The 27557-nt window shown below is 48.8% G+C and overlaps 1 protein-coding gene across 1 annotated transcript; it reads right to left on the reverse strand.

Annotated features, from left to right (window-relative positions):
- Window positions 1–3679: 3679 nt before the first annotated feature.
- NPLOC4 (NPL4 homolog, ubiquitin recognition factor) lies at window positions 3680–26492 on the reverse strand (the record flags this gene model as incomplete). Its single annotated transcript, XM_075279343.1, has 16 exons — window positions 3680–8761; window positions 11353–11455; window positions 13587–13703; window positions 16179–16274; window positions 18048–18119; window positions 18282–18442; window positions 18934–19060; window positions 19378–19449; window positions 19916–20002; window positions 20166–20345; window positions 20559–20682; window positions 22508–22602; window positions 22685–22733; window positions 23030–23212; window positions 25054–25166; window positions 26403–26492. Coding segments are annotated over 16 exons (1830 nt in total), but the record flags the coding sequence as incomplete, so codon positions are not given.
- Window positions 26493–27557: the final 1065 nt, after the last annotated feature.

Genomic DNA, 27557 nt, shown 5'->3' on the forward strand with positions numbered 1-27557 from the left:
TTGGGGTGCTGTTTGCAAAGGGGCCCAGGAGCTTCATATTACATCTCATATTACCCCCAACATGGCCATAACACAGGTCTATTATACTCTATACATAGAGGACTACAACCCCCAGCATGGCCATAATACAGGTCTATTATACTGTATACATAGAGGACTACAACCCCCAACATGGCCATAATACAGGTCTATTATACTCTGTACATAGAGGACTACAACCCCCAACATGGCCATAATACAGGTCTATTATACTCTGTACATAGTGGACTACAACCCCCAGCATGGCCATAATACAGGTCTATTATACTCTGTACATAGAGGGCTACAACCCCCAACATGGCCATAATACAGGTCTATTATACTCTATACATAGAGGACTACAACCCCCAACATGGCCATAATACAGGTCTATTATACTCTATACATAGAGGACTACAACCCCCAACATGGCCATAATACAGGTCTATTATACTCTATACATAGAGGACTACAACCCCCAACATGGCCATAATACAGGTCTATTATACTCTATACATAGAGGACTACAACCCCCAACATGGCCATAATACAGGTCTATTACACTGTATACATAGAGGACTACAACCCCCAACATGGCCATAATACAGGTCTATTATACTCTGTACATAGAGGACTACAACCCCCAACATGGCCATAATACAGGTCTATTATACTGTATACATAGAGGACTACAACCCCCAGCATGGCCATAATACAGGTCTATTATACTCTATACATAGAGGACTACAACCCCCAGCATGGCCATAATACAGGTCTATTACACCGTATACATAGAGGACTACAACCCCCAACATGGCCATAATACAGGTCTATTATACTCTATACATAGAGGACTACAACCCCCAACATGGCCATAATACAGGTCTATTATACTCTATACATAGAGGACTACAACCCCAGCATGGCCATAATACAGGTCTATTACACCGTATACATAGAGGACTACAACCCCCAACATGGCCATAATACAGGTCTATTATACTCTATACATAGAGGACTACAACCCCCAACATGGCCATAATACAGGTCTATTACACTCTATACATAGAGGACTACAACCCCCAACATGGCCATAATACAGGTCTATTACACTCTATACATAGAGGACTACAACCCCCAGCATGGCCATAATACAGGTCTATTATACCGTATACATAGAGGACTACAACCCCCAACATGGCCATAATACAGGTCTATTACACCGTATACATAGAGGACTACAACCCCCAGCATGGCCATAATACAGGTCTATTATACCGTATACATAGAGGACTACAACCCCCAACATGGCCATAATACAGGTCTATTATACTCTATACATAGAGGACTACAACCCCCAACATGGCCATAATACAGGTCTATTATACTGTATACATAGAGGACTACAACCCCCAGCATGGCCATAATACAGGTCTATTATACTCTATACATAGAGGACTACAACCCCCAGCATGGCCATAATACAGGTCTATTATACCGTATACATAGAGCACTACAACCCCCAACATGGCCATAATACAGGTCTATTATACCGTATACATAGAGGACTACAACCCCCAGCATGGCCATAATACAGGTCTATTATACCGTATACATGGAGGACTACAACCCCCAGCATGGCCATAATACAGGTCTATTATACTGTATACATGGAGGACTACAACCCTCAGCATTACCAACCACTGGACCTGAACACGTCTGTTCTTCTGTGTAATCCTGTTCTATCTGGAGCCGTTACAGATGTAGCAGAGCTGAGCGTGTCCTTTGGCTTTGTTGACTAGGACGGCAGGGCCACTAAATCGTCCACTTTTTCTGAGCCACATAAGAGCTCGGTCAGTGACGCGCTCAGCTCTGCTGCATCTCTTATGTAATATTTGTAGTGATTCCTCAGTGCAGCGTGGAGAGTCAGTCCAAGTTCCTGGGAGTAGTTGCCAGGAGTTTGCAGATAGGAGTCCATGTGGTTACCATCATACCTGCTGCGCTGCTCACACAAGTCTCTCCACCTTCCCTGGTCCTGATCCCTCCAGACTCCCTCCAGTCCTCGCCGTTTATAGTCCTCGCCCACTTTGGACTCCTCTACATCTCCTCCCTTTCTGATGGGAGATCCAGCCTTTCACTCTCACTATTTTGGCCGGAATAACTGGGAGCCGTTATTATAAAGCGAGAACTGATGTGGTCATAAAATGCCGCTATTAATAAGATTGTCCAGGATTAGGAAAAACATTACCGTTTTCTTCAAGAAACAGCACCACACCTGTCCACAGGTTGTGTCTGGTATTACAGCTCAGCGCCACTAAAGTGAATAGAGCTAAACTGCAATACCACATCCAGACTTTGGACCGGTGTGGCGCTGTTTATGTAATTTTGGCCAAACTTGACCAGCACAGTAAACGGAGAATTAAAGCACCCCACTTTGGATAGGGGAACGTGTCAGATTGCTGAGGGTTCGACCAGTAATCAGGAGAAAGGGGGACCTAAGCCACTGGGCTTACATGATGGCACTCCGGACATATCTATGGGGCAGCCCTACAGAAGAGAATGGAGCACCAACCACACAAGAGCGGCGTTATTAAAAGGGAGGATGCAGGGGAACTTTTTGTACCCCGTCCTTCCAAACTCCATTGGCCCAATCCCTTTAATGATAAGTGGCTCACAGGATGTCCTGCAGCCCGCACACTCAGCAGCCTGTGACAAGTGTTCAATTTCCCTGCAGCGCCTCCAGAGGGCAAATGAAGTATTACACCGTTCTTTTTGAAAAATAATTGATTGAGATTTCTTGGGTTCTCCAGAGATGAGACTAATGGGCCCGGGGTTACATATTGGGGGGGAGGGCTGCATACCTTAGTGTTTCCTATGAAATCACATCACCCGCAGGTAATCTATTCAAGACAAATTGTGCGCAGCTCTGAGGGGGTAGGTGAAACCTTATGGGATTTGAGGTCTGGAAACCATTCCTATACATGTGGCCAGTAACCCCCTAACAAATGGTAACGAAGAACATATGAGAATTACAAGTGCCCTACTTAAAGGGACGTCACAAAGGGCTGTATAGGATTAGAAAAACATGGCTGCTTCCCCACCGATATAGCACCACACCTGTTCACAGGCTGTATGCGGTATTGCAGCTTAGTTCAATTAAAGGGGCTGTCCACGATTAAAAAAAACAAGGCTGCTTTTTTCAGAAGTGACATCTGTTGAATGAATGGCAGTGACTTGTAGCGTGGTCATGTGATTGATGGACATGATGTCACTTCCTGGAAATGGAACTCTTTTTGAAACAAAGCAGCTGTGTTCTAGTTCTGGACACCCCCTTAAATTGAACTAAGCTGCAATACCACCTACAGCCTGTGAACAGGTGTGGTGCTGTATCAGTGGGGAAGTAGCCATGTTTTTCTAATTCAATGTAATTAAGCTGCAATACCACCTACAACCTGTGAGCAGGTGAGGCACTGTTTCTGTGATAAGCTCATTGTTAACAAGGACAGAACTGCTCTGTAGGTTTAGTAGTGGCCTTACCTGAAATTACGGCTCATCCCCATTCACTTCAGAGGGACTGAGCCGCCTCAAGTTCCAGACCAAATTACAGGTAGGTGCGACTGGATGTCGAGTCTTCGAAAAAGGACACAAAACCAATAAGGGATGTTTTTCAATCATTTATTTCAATACTCAACAGTGCTAAAATACACACAGCCCTTGTCCGACGCCTCGTGTCCCACACTCCTGTAAGCCCCAGCGAGAAAGTCCACCAAGAGAAGAGAAGGAAATCATAGCTAAAAGATCTGTGGTCTAGTCACGGCAAAGAACCAGCGGACACGTCCGAAGGAAGGTTCTCTTCCAAGCACCCAAAATACAATCCCACCATGGACTTGTGTCTATAGCAAACTGGTCGGAGACACTTAGATCGGAGAAGATAATCCTGCTGACTGGAGAATAGTTGGGCAGATATTGTTACTTCATTGGTGACAATCCGATTGGTTATCAAGGGCAATGTATATGGGACCTTATTGTTAGGATATCTACAATGTGCCCTACCAAACCGTTCCCCGATTCGAACAGCATGCACCCATAGAAATGAATGGAAGCACCTGTGACACTGACTTTGCTGGCGGCCCGGCCGGCATCACAGCTGCTTCCATTCATTTCTATGGGTGCGTGCTGTTCGGATCGGCTGATCCGAACAGTGTTCGCTCATCTCTAATTAGTATATGAAGTTTCTGACATTACGATTCAATTCTCACCTACAGGAAATCTTTAAAGAGGACCATTCGCCACCTCAACACTCTTTCAATAGGTTGTGCTCCACTGAGTCTGGTGCCGTTGGAATTATTTCTCTAGCCCCCACCGTTCCTGAGCAATCAGTGTTGTTAGTTTCAGCACAGTTATGTTGTCTGCTGTCTGGTGGGCGGTCCTTGGCTGGAGCAGAACGATAAGGACCGCCCACCCGGCAACAGAGAGCGTAAATAGTGAAACTATTAGCACTGATTGCTCAGGAATGGTGGGGGCTAGAGAAAAAACTCCAACTGAGCCAGAATCAGTGGAGCAGGACCTATCAAAGCATGTAAAGAGGTGGTGGTGGTGAAAGGTCCTTTAAGTATTTGGTGACCTGGTTTATTAATGTGCGGATGAACCTCTCCTTTGCCTGACATCATCACTGGAGCAAAAGACTGGCAAACTATTATTTTAACCCCTTCCCTTCCTTTAGCTAAATGTTGTTTGGGGTCCAAAAAAGCCCCTTAGGGGGTTGTGCAGCATTATAGGGAAGTTTGCTGTCCCTTTTCATTTTGACACAGTGCCACCTTCCTCCAAAGGCTGTGTTGGGTATTGCAATTTAGTCCCAATCTATTGATCCGATTCAATAAAATCAGGCCTGAGACGAAATACTCGACACAGCCCAGGCACAAGTGTATCACTATTGGGCCATAAACCCCAGAGGGAACACCGCTTTTTATGGACATGCCCTCATAATATTGCACAATGCCCTTAATATGTTGTCTCATCAGCCATGAGCCGATCGACTTGGATCCATCTACCAGGCAAAGGCCCATTTTATGAGAACGTGTCATGGCCGGCTAGTCATTTGGCTACAGCAAACACTTGACCCAACACAAATGGCTCCCAATGACAGTATTACATGGCCTCCATTCAGATGAATCGCTGTCCGTATAACACATGGACAGCCTAAGTCCTCCGAAGTGATAGCTGTTCTTATAGAGATTAGGGTCGTAGAAAAGGGGTCCCGGGACATTTGTACAGGGGTGGTCATGATAAGCAACCCCTTTAAGAGCCGTCCATAGCAATGTGGCTTTTGTGTGCCAAGTGTCCCATATAATACAGTCCCCAGTCTGTCCTCCCCCCTCCCCTTAAAATATGACCCCTTACCCCATTTAGTAGGGATGGCCATATATAAGACTCTCCAGAGACATACAATAGGTATTAGTGAGGTATTAGTCAGACGGCACCTTGAAGACGTTGGCTGCCTTGCTCATACATCTGCCATTGAGTTTAGTAAAGAATGACTAAGACGCCTCTGCCGTCCTCTTTCTAGTGGAAACAAGATGTAATATGGCTAATACTTTCCACGTACAACACTTGGCGGGTTTGATAGTGAAGGACACAGCAATAGCTAAGAAGGATTTGTAGATTCACCAAGTTAATATGTGTATTGTGATAAAAATCTGAGAGGAAGGGGCTGTATAGGTGCTGCCAGACAACCCCTTATACAACTCTATCCCCCCCCTACTGCCTTAATAAGATTTTGATTGGTGGACCATTCACTACCTCCATCATTTCGTTTACAGCCTCCGCTGATTTCAATGCAGTTGGAATTTTTTCTCTAGCCCCCACCGTTCCCAAACACTGAGCTTTGGAGTCTGATATCCTAACTAGACTCCCTAATGGCACATGGGTGGTGTGAGGCTGCAACAGGCAAGGGGTGCACGACTCAGAGCTCCAGCCAGAGGTGGAGAATGTCAGAGCTCTTAATCACACCCTTTGCTTGTTCCTACCCAATACCACCCGTGTGCCATTAGGGAGTCTAGCTTGTCTGATATCCTAACTAGACTCCCTAATGGGACTTGGGTGGTATTGGGAAGAAGCTGGCAAGGGCTCTGACATTCTCCACCTCTAACTGGAGCTCTGAGTCACGCACCCCTTGCCTGCTGCAGCCTGACACCACCCATGTGCCATTAGGGAGTCTAGCTTGTCTGACATCCTAACTAGACTCCCTAATGGGACTTGGGTGGTATTGGGCAGGAGCAAGCAAGGGGTGTGATTAAGAGCTCTGACATTCTCCACCTCTGACTGGAGCTCTGAGTCACGCACCCCTTGCCTGCTGCAGCCTGACACCACCCACGTGCCATTAGGGAGTCTAGTTAGGATATCACAGTCACCAAAACTAAAAGCACCGATTGCTCAGGAATGGTGCAAAGCTATTAAAGGCCTCAAATGTGATCTATGGGGGTCCGACACCCTGACCCCACACAGATCCAGGCACTGGAAGCTAGTGCAGCAGCCCCACCCACCCTACAGTGGTGACTCCCAGGAACTGCAGCGCCCCTCCTATTACTTGAAAGCATGCCCTCCCCTATCTGCTACCAGAACAATTGTGTGGTCCGGCTGTCCGGCCCCCCACAGACCCCATACTAGGTTATCAGTATGTAAACTGCATTTAGGACTGGAAAATGGAAAAAAAAAAACTCAAATTGGTGGAGAATGAAAAACAATTCCTTCCTAAATTTTAGACATATTTAGGAAACCTAATGGTGACCCCCTGGGGCCGTAGTCATAAGGCACTCTGCAAAGTTATGGGTCCGATGTAATGAGAATACAGGATGAGGACATTTTACCTCCTTATCTACATTCGCCATCTGCTTAGATCAGCCCTGAGAGCTTGGATGGATTGTAATGGCCGGTGGGTAAATATCCATTATATACAATGTTATATGGGATAGGCAAATCTATAGGAGCCATTATACATAGGGGGAGAGCGGACGGTCACCTGCTACACCGGCGGGGGTTATAAAGGTCACAGGAATATAATATTCTGGCTAATGCGGCCGGGTCATTGTCTACAGCTATAGTGCTTGTGACCGCCTAGGATACAGATTCTTCATATGGACTATACAGGATTGGATACAACAGGGTGTGCCATTCTCTCCAAAACAGCGCCCCTCTTGTATATGGTCAGTTTGCAGTATAGCAGCTCTTGTCCAGTACAAGGAAATCTCCCTCTAACGACGCCATCTATAGGTGACTGATGTGTATGGGCCCCTTTTAACACAGCATAAGCTGTGTGAGTAGGAAGGGGGGGTCTTGGTACTGCCCCATTGTATACCAGACACAACACTGAGGCTGCGCCTAATATTACAGCTCACCTCCATTTACTAGAATGGGACTGAGTTGGACAGGACATCATCCACTAGAAGGGGTACTGTGGCCCCATCAAATTTGGAGCGCTGGGAGTCAACCCCACCAAAATGACACTGATGACTTATCCTAACCCTTTAAAGGGGATGTACAGAATTAGAACAAACATGGCTGCCATATCGTTCACAGCTGCCTGGTCACTAGAACATCAGGATGGGGTGGGGACCTCCATCCATCCCAAGAGCTGGGGTGTCTTGGCCCCAGTATAAATGGGGTGTCTGGTTAGACCACTGGAGAGGGCCGAGACGATAACACACATTGCCCTGCAGAAATGAATGGGGACACATGTGCTATCTGACCCGCCATGGCGTCTAACCCACAGCAAGCCCCAGCCTGAGATTGAAGTACAGGGTACCCACCTATAGGTGGCGACAGAGGGGATCTATTCTGCCCCCTAAAGATAAATCTCTTTCACCCTGAAATAACTCCAGATACACTTGTGTCGTTGCAGAATTTTTTTTCAGTCTCTCCTGATCTACATAAGCATTTCCCTTTAAGAAAAAATAAAATAAAAGTACCAGCGATGTGAAATCCACCCAGAAGTTTTAATCTAAGATTGTTAGCGCTTAAAGTAATACTTGCGGAACACGGTAATGGTGGAAAGAAACCGATCGTGCCTCCGATGTATGGTGCAAATCCAGATATTGACGAGTAAAGCGAGGCCGTGCCGAAAAAAGATGCAAAGAACGGGGACTGGTGCAAGAGCCGCTGTTCCAATAAGTTACATCTTCAATGGGAGGGGGGGGATGTAATAATCGGCGAGAGATTACCGGCTCCATATTGAATCAAAGGAGGTAAAGGTGTAAGAAGATATGCAGGAAAGATCAGCGGCGCCAGCCCAAGCTGTAGAACTGACAGCGGACAGTCCTGTAGGCAAAGCAAGGAGCAAGACAACATCTTATCAGTTCAAACCCCCCCCTCCCCACCATACTTAATGGGCTGGGCTCGTGGCCGGTGGTCTCGTAAGCTCTGCACCCCCTACATACTACCCTTGGAGAATGGACACACTCAAGACGTCTCCTTCACGCAGCCCTACACAAGCAACATCATATGGTGGGGCTTGCATAAGATCAGCTCCAGATAGAAGGGCTTATTTATTTCGCCAGCCCCGTGCTCAGGGCGGGGGGAGGGGGGCGCTAGGTCCGCGGCAGGCGGCACATCTCACACTGGTCTGTCCCGGCCTGGTTCATGAAGGTGCAGTGTTGACAGGACCACATGGACGTGGATGAGGCGGCGTGCGTGGATCCTCCAATGGCCCCGTACTCGTGAAGCTCTGATGGTTGTACCCCAACGGTGCCTGAGGAGGGAGACAGAAAACTTTATTTATAGGAACTGGCAAATATAACGGTTAAGGGTCGGGGTACACAGAAGAACGAAGGTCTAAGCCCCCACCCAATTCAGTATAGCAACTGTTGTACATTGACACTCCTGCTCCATTGAATTCTATGTAGAGTACTCAAATTATCTCATAGATATGAATGGAGAGACCGCACCAATCCAATGTGTGCGCCCCTTTAAAGGGATTCCATCATTAAAATGCAATTTTTTCTGCCTACCATGTTGGAATAGCCTTAAAGGGATTCTACCACTAAATCGGTATTTTTTCTGCTTTAGAAGTTGGAATAGCCTTAAGAAAGGCTATTCGTCTCTTACCTTTAGACATGGCCTCTGCGGCGCCGTTCCTTAGAAATATCGATTTTTACCGGTATGCTAATGAGTTCTCTCGCAGCAATGGGGGCGGGAACTCTCTCCAGTGACGCCTCCATCTTCAGCTGCATCCTCCCCTTCTCTTGTCTTCTGTCTGCGTCAGCTCCGGCGCCTGCGCAGTCGGCTCTGCCAGCGAGACACTAGTAGAGCCGACTGCACATGCTGGCCGGGTCAGTTTTGTTCGGAGTAGACTTAGAGGAGCGTACTGCGCGTGCGTGCAATTGTGGCCTCGAAAAAATGGCCGCCGGCCGGCATGCGTAGTCGGCTCTACTAGTGTCTCGCTGGCAGAGCCAACTGCGCAGGCGTCGGAGTGGACGCTGAAGGAAGATGACGAGAGAAGGGGAGGATGCAGCTGAAGATGGAGGTGTCGCTGGAGACTATTCTCTGGCAGCAGTGAGGACGCCCCCATTGCTGTTTGAGCGCTGAGGCCTGCCCCCATTGCTGCAAGAGAACTCATTAGCATACCGGTAAAAACCGGGATTTCTAAGGAACGGAGCCGCAGAGGCCACGTCGAAAGGTAAGAGACAAATAGCCTTTCTAAAGGCTATTCCGACGTCTAAAGCATAAAAAATAGCTACTTAGTGGTAGAATCCCTTTAAGAAAGGCTATTCTTCTCCGCGCCACCATTCGGTATAAATCCTGGTTTTCGTCTGTATGCAAATGAGTTCTCACGCAGCACTCGATGCTGCGAGAGAACTCTCCAGCGCCGCCTCCATCTTCTTCAGGAACGACCTCTTCGCGTCTTCTTCTGGCGCTGGCTTCAAACGTCTAGGCCTCTGGCAGCCGACTGCGCATGCCTGCCGGCCACAAGAAAATGGCCCGCTTTCTTGTGGCTAGCGGGCATGCACAGTCAGTTTTGCCCAAGGCCTAGAAGTTTGAAGCCAGCGCCGGAAGAAGACGCGAAGAGGTCGATCCTGAAGAAGATGGAGGCGGCGCTGGAAAGTTCTCTCACAGCATTGGGGACGCCCCCAGTGCTGTTTGAACACTGAAGACCGCCCACAGTACTGCGAGAGAACTCATTTGCATACCGACGAAAACTGGGATTTATACCGAACGGCGGCGCGGAGAAGACATCTAAAGAAGAATAGCCTTTCTTAAGGTTATTCCTACGTGTGATCACCCAAAAAATTTATTTTAATGGTAGAATCCCTTTAAGTGCCAGCACTGACCATAAATATCCAAATTCTGTTTGCACTGGAGACAAACTGAACAGCGATGGCCGCCTGAGCCTGTGATCATCTATTAATGGACTATATAACGAGGAACAAATGTGTGACTGAGATCTGCACCATCTGCACTGAGGCCAAGCCTCTTGTTCGTCGCTTCATTCAGATCAGCCAAAAAAATCTTTTACTAGTTGGTCGTCATCTCCAAGTCCACGTTCTATCTTTATTAGTACGTTTCCACAGAATTAGGAACCCTTTACACCAAAATATAGGTGGGGCGCATCTTTAATTTGATTTTCTTGGACTTGAAACGGTCGCAGGTTCCAATAAGAGGTTGTGCATGCCCTTTCTGGGGTTATTTGTAGAGCCACAGGTCACCATTTTGTAAATTGTGGTGGTCGCCGCCACTCAAGAACCATCTGTTTGTAGTAAAGGGCTTACCCTTGGCATAGGTCCTCGATTAAAGATTATCGGGGTTCTGACAACTGTTCCCTGGCTGATCAGTCATTACTTCAAGCACAGCGCCCTACATTGTATAGTGGTTGTGTCTGGTATTGCAACTCAGCCCATCATTTGAGATGCAATTGGACCATGTGACCAATGAACGTGACATCACGTTCCTTGTGAAGTGGAAGCGTCGTTCCTGTTTCAAGCAACTGATCCAAAGGGGTCTTGGGTATCTGACCCCCATGGATCTTCAATGGATGAGCTATCCTCTATCCAGTGTTTGGGCGAGTGCTGCAGCCGTTATAATGAACACCAAGCACAGCGCTGTACATATCATAGTCGTTCAGCTTGGTATTGCCACTCAGCCCCATTCACTTGAATGGGACTGAGGTGCTGCTGTACCATGTGACTGATGAACGTGACCTCATCAGCACAAGAGGCTACAGTCTCTTCAAACAGCTGATCGGTGGAGGTTCCAGGAGAAGGAAGCCCCACCGATCCCATAATCATAACAGTACACCGCTCCTGGAAAACCCTTTTAATCGTCCCCCAATCCCGCGGTACTCACTGCACAGCTGCTCGATGGTCGCCCACTGCTCCGATTTCTTCCAAGTCTGAGCAAGATCTTCATTCCTGGTTCTTACAGCATCCAAGAGCAAGCTAATACTGTCCTAAAGGGCGAAACACACGGCAAAATTAAAGGGGCAGGACATATCAGAGGTCTTCCTATCGCTCTCTGTTATCAGCCACGTCAGGCTGAGTGTTCTTTAAGGGGGTATTAAAGGCCACCTTCCCAGGTCCTGACCACCAGGCGAGCACGGACATCCCAGCTGCTATGCACATGCTCTATATAAATGCATCACAATTTCCTGCCAATAAAATAGGGACTGGTCCCCTGCCAGTGTCCCAGGCTGCCAACTGCGAGCGGGAAGGTCTCTGGCCCGGACATCTGTGTCCGATATCTCACAGTTGGGATTCTTGGAGCCAGCAGTGAATGTGTTAAACCGGGGTGGAAACTTCACACACGGCCGAGGTCACGGGTGCAACTCCACGGCGCCACCTGTATGTGGCCATTGCGTTCTCCCTTTTCCTAATCTGGCATTACTAAAACACTGGAAGTGAATGACTAAAGCAAAAACCCGCAGCAGTAGCCACAGGAGACATCAGGGACCAGTGACCGCCGCTGTGAGACTACACATCCCAGCATGCACCTGCTCAGCACAGGGAGTTGTAGTTGGATAGACGGATAACCCTAAACTACCTACCTAATATTATCCTTGACCCCTTCATGGTGCAAAAGGACTCCACAAGGACAAACTGGGACCCCTTAGCAAATAGGAGAATGGGGGTTCAAAGCTGCCCAATGTGAATGAAGTGCTTCCATGACCGCTTCTCCACCTATGGGGTGTCCAGAGACTGCGGCCCATAGATGGGAATGATGTGCGGTCATAGAACGCACTCGCATGGAGGAGTTTTGGGTCCCCGTTCTCCTGATCCCATCGGTCCGACACATATCCCCCTACTCACTTCATTGGGGATAAAGGTTTTAATAACAAAATCCCCCCAAACATATCAAATAGGGTTGACAAAGACACAAGTCCATATAGCTCAACCTATACACCTACCAAATCAAGTCCTATACGTTGTGAGCTGCGGCCCCCCCCGCAGAGGTGCCATCGTCCCCTTTAAAAGCATTTCTCCCATCAGTCCCTGTAAACTTCCCTTTCACACCAGCCATCCAACTCCTGCTGCACATAATCCCCTATTACATCCCTGAACTTTTGCCCCGACGCGTAGGATTTATTAGCAAATTAGCTCGTCCATGTGTTGCCCAGCTGTGTACGGCCCACACGTAACATCCTTCTGTCGTAACAAGCTATGGGGCACCACCTAACAATGCGGAGGCCATAATATCACAAGGACAGGGAGAATAAGGAGACGTTGTCCTATAGAAGAAGTCCATAAGTACGACGGTCCTTGGACTGAGCCCCTCTTAAAGGAGACCTGACGTGGAAACCATTTATTTAAATGCCTTAGCACTCAGACAGGATTGCTTGCAATGAAAGATTTGAAGCCTGAGTCTGCACTACTGAGAAACTCAGGCAATGTGTTGTGTATTGAAGATTAGGGGTTAAAGCTTGGTAGTGTGCGCACCCAATATACAGGCCTGAGGGGGGAGACAGGGGCGCAGTCTGAACCGCAGCCGCCATCTGTGCCTATAGCTGCGAGGACAGAGCGCCCGACATTGTAAGGATCTCCACTGCTACAGCCACAAGGGACGACGCAGAAGAAACGCATTCCTGCCGCCACGGGGCTGAGGCTGCTTATATTTCGGATGCCTACGCTCAAGAGTCTTGTCTCAGAAATCAAGATGATAAGGTTTCTTCTCTCCTCCCATTCTCAGGACTTACATATCATTGGCCTCTTCCCTGACATTGCAATTATCCGTCACGGGGTACAGAAGCAGCTCAGTCCCAATCAAGTGAAAGGGGCTGAACTGTAATACCAAGCAGAGCCACTATGCAATGTACAGCGCTGTGCTCAGTACTGAACGCTGCAGCCTCAAAAAGGTGATAGGTGGGAGTCCTGGGTGTTGGATCCCACCGATCACATATTGATTTAAGTCCTCGAAAAAACCCCTTACCACTTCACTCCTGTATACCCATAAAATGGCGCCACTCCACTGAAACCCCTGCTGTTTGGCGCTAGCACCCCGTTCTGAAGGTTTTGCTGCAGTTGCTTCTGTACTGTATATACTCCTGGCACGGTATCCGTATACTTCTGCAGGGTGTTAGCACTCACCTGTAGCGGCATCACTTCATTGGTGACCAAGAAGAGGAGTAGATGGAAATCTGAGATGATCTCAAGGAAGATGGAGGACGGGTTCTGGGAGAGGTACGTGGCCAAACTGTGGAAGTCCTGTACAGCAGAGAGAAGAGACTAAAGAGTAATACCGGCCTAGGTAAGGACATTTATTGAGATAAGTATCAGCACAGCACGCCGTGTTTCGGGCCATACACCGGTCCTTTCTCAAGTGCAAAAGTCACAGGTCCTGTTGGGCCAGATACATACCGTCTTTTCCCAAAAGTAGGTCACCCCCCCACTCCCCCCGAAAGTAAGGCATTCCCAAAAGTCATTACAGCCGGCTGCTGTTGTATCCACTGTCCCTGCTGCTGTAGGATGAGCTGGGAGATGCCGCTGTGCATACGCTGTGGGGAGTCGGCTCTTCCAGCTCATCCAAGAGTCAGTGAAGTGAGGATCGCTAAGCCCCGCCCATGAAAGCCCTGCTAAGCCCCGCCCACCACAGCCGGGACGAACAGCAGCACCAGCGCTGCTACAAAGATGGGAAAGGTAGGTAGGATACCTCCCCCCCCCCCCCTCCCTACAACCGGCAGTCATACCAGCGCTCCACTAAGGAAGTGCATGACTGTCGGTTATCATAAGACGGCCCCTGAAAATAAGACAGGTCCTAGATTTAGGGCAACAATTTAATATAAGACACCATCTTATTTTTGTGGAAACACAGTAGGTAAGGACATGGCAAGGAATTCTGGTGTATGCCAGTACTAGAGGGTGCACCTGTTATGGCAAACCATGTTTAAAGCAGACCACAGCTGCTGCAGAACCTCTTATGTCTCTCCCTAACTGATAGGATGTTACTGCTCCACTTTACAAGGAAATTAGGAGACCAAGGACACCCCCCCAAATGGAGTGTGTATGTTCTCTCCATGTTTTTATGGGTTCATACCCACGTCCCATCATCCTATTATTACTTGGCCCTGGTGTATGTGACTGCAAAACGAGGTTCTGCAGCAGCTGCAGTGCTTATTATAAATTACCGTATTTTTCGGACTATAAGATGCACTTTTTTTCCCCCAAATTTGGGGGGAAAAGAAGGGTGCGTCTTATAGGCCGAATGTGGCGCCTGGCATCCGCTGTAATAGAGAGGCGGAAGCCGGCAAGTGATAGACGCCATTACAGGTGCCGGGGCCTGAGACATCGCTGCGCTCCTCTGCCCTACATGAAGCCAGCAGCGGGAGCTGGCTTCATGCAGGGCAGGGCAGCGATGTCTCAGGCCCCGGCGTCTATCCCTCACCGGCATCCGCCTCTCTAGTACAGTAGTACGGGTCAGTATCAGCGGCCCCTTCTCCCCCGAACCTGTGCCTCCCCCGTACCTGTAAAGATGCAGGCCGGCTCCTGCGCGGCGATATCGCAGGAGCCGACCTGTTCGGGTGACAGCCGGGAGCCTAATGAGGCTCCCCGGCCTGTCACGGCTATATTAGTATTGCGGCTGGTCTCTATGACCAGCCGTAATACTAATAGACAGAATGGCCCATAGACGGCAATACAGTTGTATTGCCGTCTATGGGACTTGCAATCAAGCGACCGCAGGTTCAAGCCCCGGGGGGGGGGGGGGGGGGGGGGAATAAAATAGTAATAAAAAAAAAAAAAAAAAAAAAAAAAGCTTTAAAAATATATAATAAAAATATGAAATAAATAAAAGTTCTAAATCACCTCCTATCCCTAGAATATATATATAAAAGTAGAAGATCATATGTCATAAACCACCGGTTTTTTTTCAATAAAAGGTGATCTAAGCAATAGACATTCCCCAAAATGGTATAACTAAAAAGTACTTCTGGCCCCGCAAAAAAAAAACACTCTATGCGTCCCCGTACAGCTGCAGGGTCACCTGTCAATGTGGCCTTGCAGCTGTTGCAAAACTACAACTCCCATATATTAAATATTTTACCAGTTTTTGCTTCAAAATTTTTTTTCCCTATTTTCCTCCTCTAAAACCTGCGTCTTATAGTCCGACAAATACGGTATATAGGCTTTGCTGACCACGTAAGTGAATGTAAGCGACTGTAATCTGCAGTACCAGGTACAGCCTCAGATGTGTGAGGGCTCCGTTCTACTAACTGAGCTAATCCGCGAAGGAATCAGTCCCCTACCAATTAAGAATGTATGGAGTATCCCTTGAAGAAAATTAGAAGTCACTTCAGGAGTTTATTGATCTAGTATATGATCCTTGAACTTTTTTTGTGCAGTACCAGGTCCTGTCCATCGGCAACGGTGGTGCTGTTTCTGGTAAAAATGAGGTTCTGGTCCTCAGAGGGGTCATGTGACCAGCGATAACACTCTCCAGCAGACACGGAGCCTTGCAGGAACGAGCAGAGAAACTGCTCGCCTGTCCACAGGACACATATCTGCCATGTGGGGGCGCTCCTATAATATCAACCTCTAACTCATGTTCCCATTTAGGAAGATGAACTTTGACCCCAGTACCCCGAATCCTGTCTAAAGACCCCTCTGGTCACGGCGTGTAATGTTACAGGCGCCACAGGGTTGGATTTCCATTTTCCCCCATGTCACGTGTCAGCCAAGACTCACCTGGGTCTCCCCAAGGGACTCTCTGTTTTCGATGGGAAACAAGTTTGAGGAGGTGGAGAATGTGTACACGGGATCCTTTGGGAATGTGGTGGTGATCTGTACGTGGGAGACAAAATCCAAAATGTCAGGGATGCAAAATGGAAGACTGAACCTATTCACACCCTAGAAATGACTCTATGGCGGTCCCGCTGGGTATGCCGTACCTGCCTGATGATGGTTTCCTGGACATGGCAACTACATGTATCAGACATGGAGGGAATATCTTTTAAAGGGATTTACCAAGTTTTGACGTTATCCCCTATTGACAGGACATGATCTGTAAGGGTACAAATCACTAGGACCCCCCCAATCCTGAGGACAGGGGTCCGGTTCACCTTCCAGATGTAACAGTGAGCCAGGTAAGTGCCCTGCCGTTCCATGAGAGCGCCGTAGAAAGCAGAGTAAAGGGCTCAGCCATCGCCAATCCTACCACAGTGAATACATGGAGCGGCAAGGTGCATACTCGGCTCGCTATATCCGGAAGGGACAACCAGACTCTCTTGGGATTGGTGGGACCCCAAGCTCATGAAAGTATCCCCTATTCTATGGATAGAGGATAACTTCAACACTCGGCAAAGTGTAACCAGCTCACCCGATTTGTCTTAGTAAATTCCTGAATTTTCCATGAATTCTTTTCACAATACTCTGCATTATGCCGTTACTTTGTTATTCCTCCTGGAAATTTGGGGAATACATTTTCCTCCAGTCCACAAGGTGGACACAGTCATCACGGAACATCGCTTTATGGTTAATAGTAACACCCAGTTGTTAATTCATTGATCCATTTCCAGGAAGAATAACAGAGGAAGCACAATGCATAATGCTTAAAAACGTTAAAGGGATCCTATCATTCAGACATGATTTTTTCTAAGTACCATGTCAGAATAGCCTTAAAAAAAGGCTATTTGTCTCCTACCTTTCGTTGTCTTCTCCGCGCCGCGGTTCATCTACAATCCCGGTTTTACTCAGTATGTAAATTAGCTCTCTCGCAGCACTGGGGGCGGGCCCCAGCGCTCATACAGCACTGGGGGCGTCCCCAATGCTGCAAGAGCACTCTCTCCAGCGCCGCCTCCTCTTCTTCAGCAGCGTCATCTTCAGCCTCTTGTTCCGGCGGTGGCTTGTAACTTCTAAGGCCTCGGGCAGAGCAGACTGCGCATGCCCACAGGCCACGAGAAAATGGCCGCTTGCACAGTATTGGAAGCGGCCATTTTCTCGTGGCCTGTGGGCATGCGCAGTCTGCTCTGCCCAAGGCCGGAGGCCTTAGAAGTTACAAGCCACCGCCGGAAGATGATGAGGCTGAAGATGACGCTGCTGAAGAAGAGGAGGCGACGCTGGAGAGAGTTCTCTTGCAGCATTGGGAACGCCCCCAGTGCTGTCTGAGCGCTGGGGCCCACCCCCAGTGCTGCCAAAGAGCTAATTTGCATACAGACAGGAACCGGGATTGTAGGCGAACGGCGGTGCGGAGAAGACGACGAAAGGTAGGAGAAGAATAGACTTTCTTAAGGCTATTGCAACGTGGTACTTAGAAAAACTCATGTCTGAGTAATAGGATCCCTTTAACATTCACTAAAACAGACGGGCGCGGAGAGCTGACATGAAATATGGCTATTAACTTACAGCAATACTATAAATGCCACAGAGTCTGTCCCTCATCACCTCGGCTATAAAATATCTCACGACAGACTTAAGGAAATGTGAAGTCTGACAAGCTTGGTATATTCCTAAGCACACTGCGGTCATGTCTCCTGACTATCAGAGCGCTGACAGTAGGTGTTATAGGAGGACGCAGGTCCATCACATTACACAGACTGATACTGAGGGCCGACTCACGTCAATGATCAAATACTCGACAGGTAGAGGCCGCGCCAGTTGCGTAATTTCATTGCCAAACTTGTCAATATCCTGTAAAGGGAAAACGAAGTAAATGACAAAAGCAAAAGTCAATAAGCCCCACCATGACCTGGTGCCCCGACACCCACTAAGGGGCTAGCTGATCCTTAGACCGTCCCGTTAAGAATGTTACCCCTCCCCGCACCTCATACAATCCCCTCATAGGACACTGACCTTATAAAAAACATCAGGGACATACTGCTCGCTGCTCGACTCTTTGGCATAGCCCAGCTCTGGGGCGTCTCTACAGGGCAGGAGGCACTCGTCTCGTACCAGAGCCATACACTGGTTGGACACCTGGTACCCCTCAAAGTGCACTTGGTTATCCGGACCCCCTAAAAAAATAAGAAGAGGAGACGTGAGGCTGAATGTCTAGGAGGACCATTATACTATATGGCGGTGGTTTCCAGTATAGGACCATGTCTGGACATAACGCGAATTAAAGGGGTTTCAAGATCCATTGGCACGCCGGATGTCAGAACCCTGCTGATCTTCAATAGTTCACCTATCTTAAGGCGTTTAATTATTGATGCCCTGACCTAAGAATAGGTCATCAATGTCAGATCTGTTCGAGTCTGACACCAGGCACTCCCGCCGATCAGCTGTTCACAGCTGCTGATACACAGAGAATGTAGCCTGGAAGCAGACAGGACCAGAGCATTGCAGACAAGCTGACATTCACTTAAAAGGGAGCTAAGGTGCAGTGACTCAGTTCAGCCACTACACAGAGAACGGCGCTGTCTGCTTCCTACTCCATTCTCCAAGTATCAGCTGATCGGTGAGGTCCTGACACCGAGCAGTTATTTTAAGAACTCTGCCATCTTACCTGTAGCCACCACAGTCACAAACTTGGAGCCAAAGTGCCCATCTGGAGACAGTCGGCAGAGGTTTGGGTGCTGGTTCTGGAAGAAGCCGGCCGTGATGCATTCCTCTGCACTTAGAAAATATGAGTCCTGGTGGGGGAGAGAACAGGGAGGAGAGGCGGTCAGCACAGACCGTACATAATAAGGGCACATTATGTCATAGGGCGAGTGTATGGCGCTCATTGTCAGTCAACGGGGACTGGGCTGGTGACAGAGATATTAACCCCATGGTGTCCCATCTGATATATATGAGAGAACATACGAGCAGTCCTGCAAAAATGGATTATGTGCAATGGCGGGGACAATAACTCCCATCATTGCAGATATGTCACATGACCCTACAACTATAGACGTCAGAAAGGATCAAACGGAGTGCAAGGAGGCGAAGTCTTGTGATCGGCACTTACCTTGTTCCTACTGTACCGGACAGTACCTTTCCTAGTATCTTCTGAGACCAGGTCTGTGAATATCCAGCCAACCTATAAAGAAACGAGACAGTGAGCCGCTGTGTGTACGGAGTCTTGTCTGCCATAACAGGATAAAGGAAGGCAATGAGCGGGCTGCGGAGGACCCGCCGGATGTACATTAGTATCTCAGGCAGTGCAGGGAACATACAGCTAAACTCCCTGGACAAGAGAAGTATGGGGGGGGTTAATGCCTATGGGCTGCTTTATATTTGGCAAGTCCAATAGTGTCAGATTGAGTTCCTGTAAGCACTAGAGGGCAGTATTGCCATGTCAAAGACGGAGCAACCTCAACCCCCTTCCATAAGGGTTATTTTGTGGTGATATCGCCACATATTCCTTGAATTCCCGCACCTTTAAGTCCCCAGATTGTGTTTATAGGTAGAGTCTAAACTCTATTACACCACCGCATTAATACCCATGTTATAACCCGTCCCCGGACGCAGAGGTGACCATACGTCACCGTCTTTCGTTTCCTTGCCTTTCTTAAACCAAGCTTGGCTGCGATCTCATCCACCACTTTGGCTTTTGGATCCTCGAGCAGCTCCAGGCTGTTCTGTGTCCCGATCTGAAAGGAGAAAGACGAGGATTAAACTAACAGGATGGACGAACAGAACATACACGTGATACGTATCTGCTGCTGGAGTGGCCATATATCTTACGGCCTCAAAAAAACCCCAAAAAACCCGTGTGAATTTACCCTTATTCTCTTCCCATCTTAGGGCACTGACCTGCGGCGGCTCGTAAATGGCGGCCACCTCCGCCCGAATGCCTAGTGGGATGTCCTTGTGTTCGGTGTAGCGGCCGTATAAGTAGCCTATGCGTTGGTTTCCGGTTTTGCGCCAGAAGTCCAGGAAGCGGTCGGCGATGGTGTGGTTCTCGAACATAATGTTGTCCACATGTCTGTATTTCTATAGAGAGAAGATTAGAGAAACATATGGAGGAAAAAGAAGTGAAACTAGAGCAGGCGGTGACGGTCCAGGAGAAAGCCCCGTCTATTGTTAGCCTGCCATCTGTTACCTCTGTGTATAACATATGGCGCTTATACTACATGCTCACTATGACACCGGGGGCCGCGCTCGCCCCCATGTCCTATAGGTTGTTATCGTCCCTATAAACCTTACCTGTCGGTTGAGTGTAATGGCGCTGGGCTGGCATTTGGTACAGATTCCTTCAGGCCATGGTGGGTGACCCTCACAGCCAGACTTAATCTTGCAGCTGATGTTCTCCAAGGCCACAAATTTCCCCCTGAAAACAGAAAGCGGACGTTTACGCCCTCCACCGTGATATCACATGACCACGTTATCAAATGGTAAAGACCCTGCATGGGTTATAACATGGCATCCGTGTACTGCTGCCAACAAGGAATTATACCATGGATATTGGCGCCAGGACTGCCCATGACTATAGCATCTGGCATGTTACCCCACAGTCATCACACTGAGGGGGCAAGAAAATTCCAGACATAATTTTTAAAGGAACATCTACTGAGAAATATCTAAAAATCCCAGCAACGTTATCCCCTAATCGCTTCATCTTCTCCGATTTTTATTATTTTCTATCTCTGATGAATAAATATATTTGTAAATTTTAATATAATATAAATTTATATTATATTATTATATTAAAGGGATCCTATCATTAAAACACAATTTTTTTTTTTGCTAACACGTCAAAATAGCCTTAAGAAAGACTATTCTTCTCCTACCTTTAGATGTCTTCTCCACGCCAACGTTTGGTTGAAATCTGGCTTTTTGTCGGTATGCGAGTTCTCTTACAGGACTGGGGGCGGGCCCCAGCGCTCAAACTGGGGCATCCCCAATGCTGCGAGAGAACTCTCCAGCGCCACCTCCATCTTCTTCAGGAACAGACTCTTCACGCGTCTTCTTCCAGCGGTGGCTTCTAACTTCTAGGCCTCGGGCAAAGCCGACTGTGCATGCCCGCCGGCCACAAAAAAATGGCCGCTTACACAATATTGTAAGTGGTCATTTTCTTGTGGCCGGCAGGCATGTGCAGTCAGCTGCCCGAAGCCTAGAAGATTGAATCCACTGCCGGAAGAAGACGCGCAGAGAGGCCGTTACTGAAGAAGATGGAGGTGGCGCTGGAGAGTTCTCTCGCAGTATTGGGGACCCCCCCAGTGCAGTTTGAGCGCTGGGGCCCGCCCCCGGTGCTGCGAGAGAACTCATTTGCATACTGAAGAAAACCAGGATTTCTACCAAACGGCAGCGCGGAGAAGACATCTAAAGGCAGGAGAAGAATAGCCTTTCTTAAGGCTATTCCTATGTGGTAGGCAAAAAATTTTTTTTAATGATAGGATCCCTTTAATAAATTCCCCCCTACAAATTGTACAATGCTGTGGAATAGGTTGGCGCTATGTAAATAAAATGGTTTAATTATTATTAATAATAATAATTTAGATTTAGAATAAACAAAAATAAAGCTGTATATTTTTCTGTATTTTTATATTAATAATGTAATTTATTTAATATCTATATTTTTCAGTCCATTTTCTTCTCTCCTTTAGGCTGTAAGACAACTGGCTACAGCAATAGGCAACTAAAAGGCATTGCTCGGCCCCTGGTTTCCAGATGAAAATGGAAGGTACATGTGCTTTGGTGCAGGGGTTGAACATTATATTACTAAAAGAAAAAAAAAAAAAAACTATTTTAAGGTAAGAAAAAAAATTCCACTTGTCCTTCTACACTGAGAGCCTTTCTGAACACCTCGGGCTCTGTGTCGTTCTCTCTGCTGCTCCATTCAATATCTATGGGACTGAGAAACACTTTATTTGGATTCCTCAGTCCCATACAGACTGTGGTCTATTCCTGATCCTCTATTCAAACAGGGGACCCCCCATTTCTGACAGAGCTGCAGTGGGAGGGGCTTCCGCTCCAGCCAGTCGCCTTACAGCTACGTCACAGCTGGTCCTCTCTTATACAGATAGGAGTCTCTCTATATTACTCACAATCTTCATCAGAGAGGAATGCTAAGGATAGACTAAAGTTTCCATGTGCCTTTAAATTCAGCCCGGCTCTCCCAACGATACGCGAGATCTTTGGACTCGGTTACTCACTTGTCTGCGCCTCCTGTCAGCTTGCGGATATAGGCATGGAAGGACATGTGTTTCACTGGGGGCTCCAGATGGTTGAGATAATCCTCATCGAAGGGCTGCGGGACAAGACGGCGTTAGCTAAAGGGATAATACGCACGATCCCCCAAACAGAAAGCATTTCTATGTCACCCGCCTCACCTCGAGTGGGACACAGTGCACACATTTACCCAGCGGACCGTGGCGACACCTGCAGGTGAAAGGAAGAAGCAGCAGTCTTAGTAGGAGCGAGCTAGAAAACCAGTCCTTCAAGATTACTTTGTAGAAAGGCGTGTGACGGGGCAACTGCACAACGACCAAACATCTTATGGTAACAGATCTATGGAGCATACAAGGCGGGGGGGGTGCAAACTGCACAAGATCGGACAATGGCGACCATCAGCAGCAGCACCACCTGTCACTAGGAAGCCCCCCATATTGTGGCAAAAATAACCCCCCCCCCCACCCTTGCAGGCCCCTGCCTGTACTATACACAGTGACACATACAGCTGGGGGTCTCGGTTCCTGTAGATCTTTCCTTCCTGTTTGTTGAGATACTGGTCAATCTCGTCTTCCACCACTAGGGGCGCACTTGACGGCCTGGACGACTGAGTTCCTGCGGATGTGTCCATCACCTCTGATGAAGGGCCGGCGGTGCTGGATGGAAAGAGGAACAGCATGTCTCCATGTCTACGAGGGAAGCAAACACAGCGGCCATTCATTATTAATGTGGGAGGGGTCTGGGGAGCGGCTGGGGTCTGCCGCTAGTCACAGAAGTAGGGTTTGGGGTGCAGGACTTTACTCTCCTGGATAGACGCCCTTCACCTCCAAATGTCTCTGCATACCCAATGAGGGGGGTTATAGTACATTCCATTTTGGGACCCCCACTTTTTCAAAGGAGTCTATCTACCCCAAGTGATATAGTTGTCGCCATGTATCAGAGAATAACCCGTCATCAGCTATTGGACTAGAAAATACTCCTGATAAATGTCCTAAAAAAACACCCCCAGAGAGCACTAGACGGGGTCTGACCACCAAACTACAATAATGGAAACTCCTTCTTATACCCCCCTCCCCAATAGGCACAAGAGAACAGAATGTCTGGGCTGTACGGAGACTTGGCCATTCATCAGATGTCTCCAAGATGATGAGAAGCCCAAGACACATGCAGCGAGCTCCCTGGCACCGACGGTTACTTGGAAAACAATCTGTCCCGTCAGCGAGAAGAAGCTCCAGTCCTGAGATTAACCCAGGAGAGCAGGGTGTAAGTTACAGGGCAATACTGCTTAAAGGGATAGAGCAACCAGACCCCAGCCCTGCAGATAGATAGGTTACTGTCACCAGACCCAGCATATCACCCCAGCCCTGCAGATAGATAGGTTACTGTCACCAGAACCAGCATATCACCCCAGCCCTGCAGATAGATAGGTTACTGTCATCAGAACCAGCATATCACCCCAGCCCTGCAGATAGATAGGTTAGTGTCACCAGACCCAGCATATCACCCCAGCCCCACAGATAGATAGGTTACTGTCACCAGAACCAGCATATCACCCCAGCCCTGCAGATAGATAGGTTACTGTCACCAGAACCAGCATATCACCCCAGCCCTGCAGATAGATAGGCTAGTGTCACCAGACCCAGCATATCACCCCAGCCCTGCAGATAGATAGGTTACTGTCACCAGACCCAGCATATAACCCCAGTCCTGCAGATAGATAGGTTACTGTCACCAGACCCAGCATATCACCCCAGCCCTGCAGATAGATAGGTTACTGTCACCAGACCCAGCATATCACCCCAGCCCTGCAGATAGATAGGTTACTGTCACCAGACCCAGCATATCACCCCAGCCCTGCAGATAGATAGGTTACTGTCACCAGAACCAGCATATCACCCCAGCCCTGCAGATAGATAGGTTACTGTCACCAGACCCAGCATATCACCCCAGTCCTGCAGATAGATAGGTTAGTGTCACCAGAACCAGCATATCACCCCAGTCCTGCAGATAGATAGGTTACTGTCACCAGTACCAGCATATCACCCCAGCCCTGCAGATAGATAGGTTACTGTCACCAGACCCAGCATATCACCCCAGCCCTGCAGATAGATAGGTTACTGTCACCAGAACCAGCATATCACCCCAGCCCTGCAGATAGATAGGTTAGTGTCACCAGAACCAGCATATCACCATCAATTACAGTGATTATTACCGAATTTATATAGTCTTATTTATATTTTAATTTAATTTAACCAGTTTAAAAAAAAAAAAAATCAAAAACTTTGCAAAAAATTTTTTTAAAAATTAAATTTCTAGGAGTCACCATCTTCTGACACCCGTAACTTTTTTCATTCCAGTGTACAGGGATTCACGTCCGGCCGAGGCTTTACAATACAGCCACCAGATTTAAACACTCGACATCTGCTGGTTGCTATTGGAAACAGACAACGACCTTGTCGCCGGACACACCCCTGACCTCGTGAGTTGTTACCCTCTATGGTCGCCCTCAGCGCGGCACTGACAGACTCACTTGATTTTGAGTAGATTCAGTGACTTGTTTTGGCTAGCGGATATCTCTCCAGTCCGGTTCCGGTTCAGATACACGGAGAAGCCATTATTCCTGAATCCAAACTCTTTCGCTACCTGTGGGAAAAACGAAGAGAGAGGAGTGAAGAATAGGACAAGGCGCTGGCGCAGGTCACTGATACATATCTGGGATTGTATAACCCTTTCATCGCATTTCGGATTTTTCCTCCGCACATTGTATAGGTTTTGTTATGTTTTAATACCTTGCCAAAAATTCTAAGCTTTGAAGATTAAAAACTATTTTTGGGATCATCATATTCTGATATTTCTCTGCACGGACCTGCGTAAAGTGTTTTTGTTTTGCAGGGCAAGTTGTAGTGTTATGACCATTGCAGGGATTATCAGTGGGAGATGAGCTGCAGTACCGATGCCGACCACTACACAGGACACAGCGCTATCTGCTACAGGGGGAGGGGGATTCTCTAAGGGGGTCACAATGGCCGGATCATTCAAGTTGGGACCAGGGAAGGGCGGGGCGGTCATTTCAGGTAGGACAGGTTTGGGGAGGAGGGGGTTTGAGCTGACCTTATGGAGAGTTCAGCTGGCTTCTCCTTCCTACAAGACCCCACTGTGCAGCTTCAGCATGAACTGGGGCGGACAGAGACCGGACCGGGGCGGACAGAGACCGGACCGGGGCGGACAGAGACCGGACCGGGGCGGACAGAGACCGGACCGGGGCGGACAGAGACCGGACCGGGGCGGACAGAGACCGGACCGGGGCGGACAGAGACCGGACCGGGGCGGACAGAGACCGGACCGGGGCGGACAGAGACCGGACCGGGGCGGACAGAGACCGGACCGGGGCGGACAGAGACCGGACCGGGGCGGACAGAGACCGGACCGGGGCGGACAGAGACCGGACCGGGGCGGACAGAGACCGGACCGGACAGGGGCATACCGCTCACCGCCCGATCCCACTGACATCAGGCCGTTTTCTTGGCAGTGAATTTCTCTAATTTGTATAGTAAGCATCAGAGATCTGGTTACTCATTAACCCTGTTCACACTGCGCCTGCTTGAACTCGGTTAGTAAATACTCTGGATGTAGGTCCGTGTTCCCTCACATTCCCATCATGTATGCTATTTTAAGGGAGACCTCTATATTGAGCAGCCTGCACCAAAGATCTGACTACGACTACCGCCTCCATGACAGTCAGTGGGGTCCTACAGATCCTGTACAGAAGTCTCCCCTATAGAGATTGGATGAGGTTTTTGTTATGTTTTGGGGGTACAGCAGATGGTTTGAGGCTGCACTACTGAAGCGTGACCTCGTCAGTAAGAGAAGAAGACAAACCTTTTTAAGAAACGTTGCGGCGGATTCCCGTTTACTCGCATTAATGCGCTTCACCCCCTCCGGAGACTGGATCCGAATGATCAGAGACGGACAGAGACCGGACCGGGGCGGACAGAGACCGGACCGGGGCGGACAGAGACCGGACCGGGGCGGACAGAGACCGGACCGGGGCGGACAGAGACCGGACCGGGGCGGACAGAGACCGGACCGGGGCGGACAGAGACCGGACCGGGGCGGACAGAGACCGGACCGGGGCGGACAGAGACCGGACCGGGGCGGACAGAGACCGGACCGGGGCGGACAGAGACCGGACCGGGGCGGACAGAGACCGGACCGGGGCGGACAGAGACCGGACCGGGGCGGACAGAGACCGGACCGGGGCGGACAGAGACCGGACCGGGGCGGACAGAGACCGGACCGGGGCGGACAGAGACCGGACCGGGGCGGACAGAGACCGGACCGGGGCGGACAGAGACCGGACCGGGGCGGACAGAGACCGGACCGGGGCGGACAGAGACCGGACCGGGGCGGACAGAGACCGGACCGGGGCGGACAGAGACCGGACCGGACAGGGGCATACCGCTCACCGCCCGATCCCACTGACATCAGGCCGTTTTCTTGGCAGTGAATTTCTCTAATTTGTATAGTAAGCATCAGAGATCTGGTTACTCATTAACCCTGTTCACACTGCGCCTGCTTGAACTCGGTTAGTAAATACTCTGGATGTAGGTCCGTGTTCCCTCACATTCCCATCATGTATGCTATTTTAAGGGAGACCTCTATATTGAGCAGCCTGCACCAAAGATCTGACTACGACTACCGCCTCCATGACAGTCAGTGGGGTCCTACAGATCCTGTACAGAAGTCTCCCCTATAGAGATTGGATGAGGTTTTTGTTATGTTTTGGGGGTACAGCAGATGGTTTGAGGCTGCACTACTGAAGCGTGACCTCGTCAGTAAGAGAAGAAGACAAACCTTTTTAAGAAACGTTGCGGCGGATTCCCGTTTACTCGCATTAATGCGCTTCACCCCCTCCGGAGACTGGATCCGAATGATCTGTGGTTGAATTAAGAGATTGCCATGAATATAACATACAGTAATGAAGCAGGACGTGACACCAATGACACCAAGTATGTGCGCCGTTCTTTACACCAT

This window comes from Leptodactylus fuscus, chromosome 6, assembly GCF_031893055.1.
Source record: "Leptodactylus fuscus isolate aLepFus1 chromosome 6, aLepFus1.hap2, whole genome shotgun sequence".
NCBI classification, from domain to species: domain Eukaryota; kingdom Metazoa; phylum Chordata; class Amphibia; order Anura; family Leptodactylidae; genus Leptodactylus; species Leptodactylus fuscus.